The sequence below is a fragment of the Otolemur garnettii genome, unplaced genomic scaffold (genome assembly GCF_000181295.1).
Source record: "Otolemur garnettii isolate 467f Iridium unplaced genomic scaffold, OtoGar3 scaffold00174, whole genome shotgun sequence".
Lineage (NCBI taxonomy): Eukaryota > Metazoa > Chordata > Mammalia > Primates > Galagidae > Otolemur > Otolemur garnettii.
The window spans coordinates 2,823,300-2,824,587 of record NW_003852569.1 but is presented as its reverse complement, the minus strand read 5'-3'; the positions used below and the strand labels follow the sequence as shown (position 1 = coordinate 2,824,587).

At 40.7% G+C, this 1,288-nt stretch overlaps 1 protein-coding gene across 1 annotated transcript in view; it reads left to right on the top strand.

Annotated features, from left to right (window-relative positions):
* PRPF3 (pre-mRNA processing factor 3) overlaps positions 1-1,288 on the top strand; it is a 35,524-nt gene that overhangs the window by 24,512 nt on the left and 9,724 nt on the right. The window contains exons 13-14 of the mRNA XM_023519409.1: positions 568-686; positions 941-1,024. Of these exons, the coding sequence (XP_023375177.1) occupies positions 568-686; positions 941-1,024 (203 nt within the window). The remainder of the gene's footprint in view (positions 1-567; positions 687-940; positions 1,025-1,288) is intronic.

Sequence of the window (1,288 nt, the reverse complement as noted above, 5' to 3'; positions counted from 1 at the left end):
GAGGCAGGAGACTCGCTTGAGCCCAGGAGTTGGAGGTTGGTGTGAGCTGTAATGCCATGGCACTCTACCCAGGGGAACAGCTTGAGGCTCTGTCTCAAAAAAAAAAAAAAAAGTCCCCTTCTTATTTTCTAATCACTTACAACCACAATGGAGGTAATTACTTCTAACGGTTTTTCTGGTATCCTAGAAAATTTTCATGCAATACATAGGGACTCCTTTACATTATAACCATCTAGAGGGCAAAGAATTTGTAGAACTTTACATTGTCAAGAACAGAGAGCTTGTAAATACCTCTTCCTTTTTTCTTAAATTTTGATTGCCTGCCATTTATTATAAAGCATATAGTGCTAGACTTTGAAGAAATATAAGGTAGTGTAAATATTTCTACACTGAAATTTTTAAGCATTTGTATAGTTGTTTACCTTTTAAGCACTTGTATAGTCATTTACTTCAGGAGCCCTTGTTTTTAGACAGAAAACCGTTTGGATTCATCTGTTTATTTGCCATTCCATTCAGGCAGCTACTGATGTTAAAATGGAAGACATAACTAAACTTTCCCTTCTCCAGAGTTCGAAATTTGAGCAACCCAGCCAAGAAGTTCAAGATTGAGGCCAATGCTGGGCAACTGTACCTGACAGGGGTGGTGGTACTGCACAAGGATGTCAACGTGGTAGTAGTGGAAGGGGGTGAGTCTGACAAACATGAGGGAGATTGTCCCTGGATAACCCTAGGCCTAGAATAATTAGCATTATGGGGAAAAGGGAGAATATGATAGTATTTTAGAGCCATACCTGGGTATAATACTGGGCCTCTATCCTTTGTTTATAGGAATAGAAGGCCCTAAAATGTAGTTCCTGTCTGAGCATTAGATGAGCTCAGAGGTTCTTTCTACCCCATAATCTTCCACAGCTCTGGAAAAATTCTTCTTCTCTGTTTCTAGGCCCCAAAGCCCAGAAGAAATTTAAGCGTCTTATGCTGCATCGGATAAAGTGGGATGAACAGACATCTAACACAAAGGGAGATGGTGAATGGGGGTTAGAGGGGATTAAGTGGGAGAGCTGTGGGAAGTGGGGATGGTACATTAGTCCTTTCATCTTATTGCTTCCCTGTGACACTTGCTGACGCTAGATAGTGTTCAGGAATTTTAGACCCATTTTATGTGAAATTCAGACCCATTTTATGTGAACTTGCTGGAAGTTCATATAATATTATATGATCAGATTCATGAGTGTTAAAAGTTATTCTTCTGGCTCGGCGCCTATAGCTCAACCGGCTAAGGCGCCAGCCA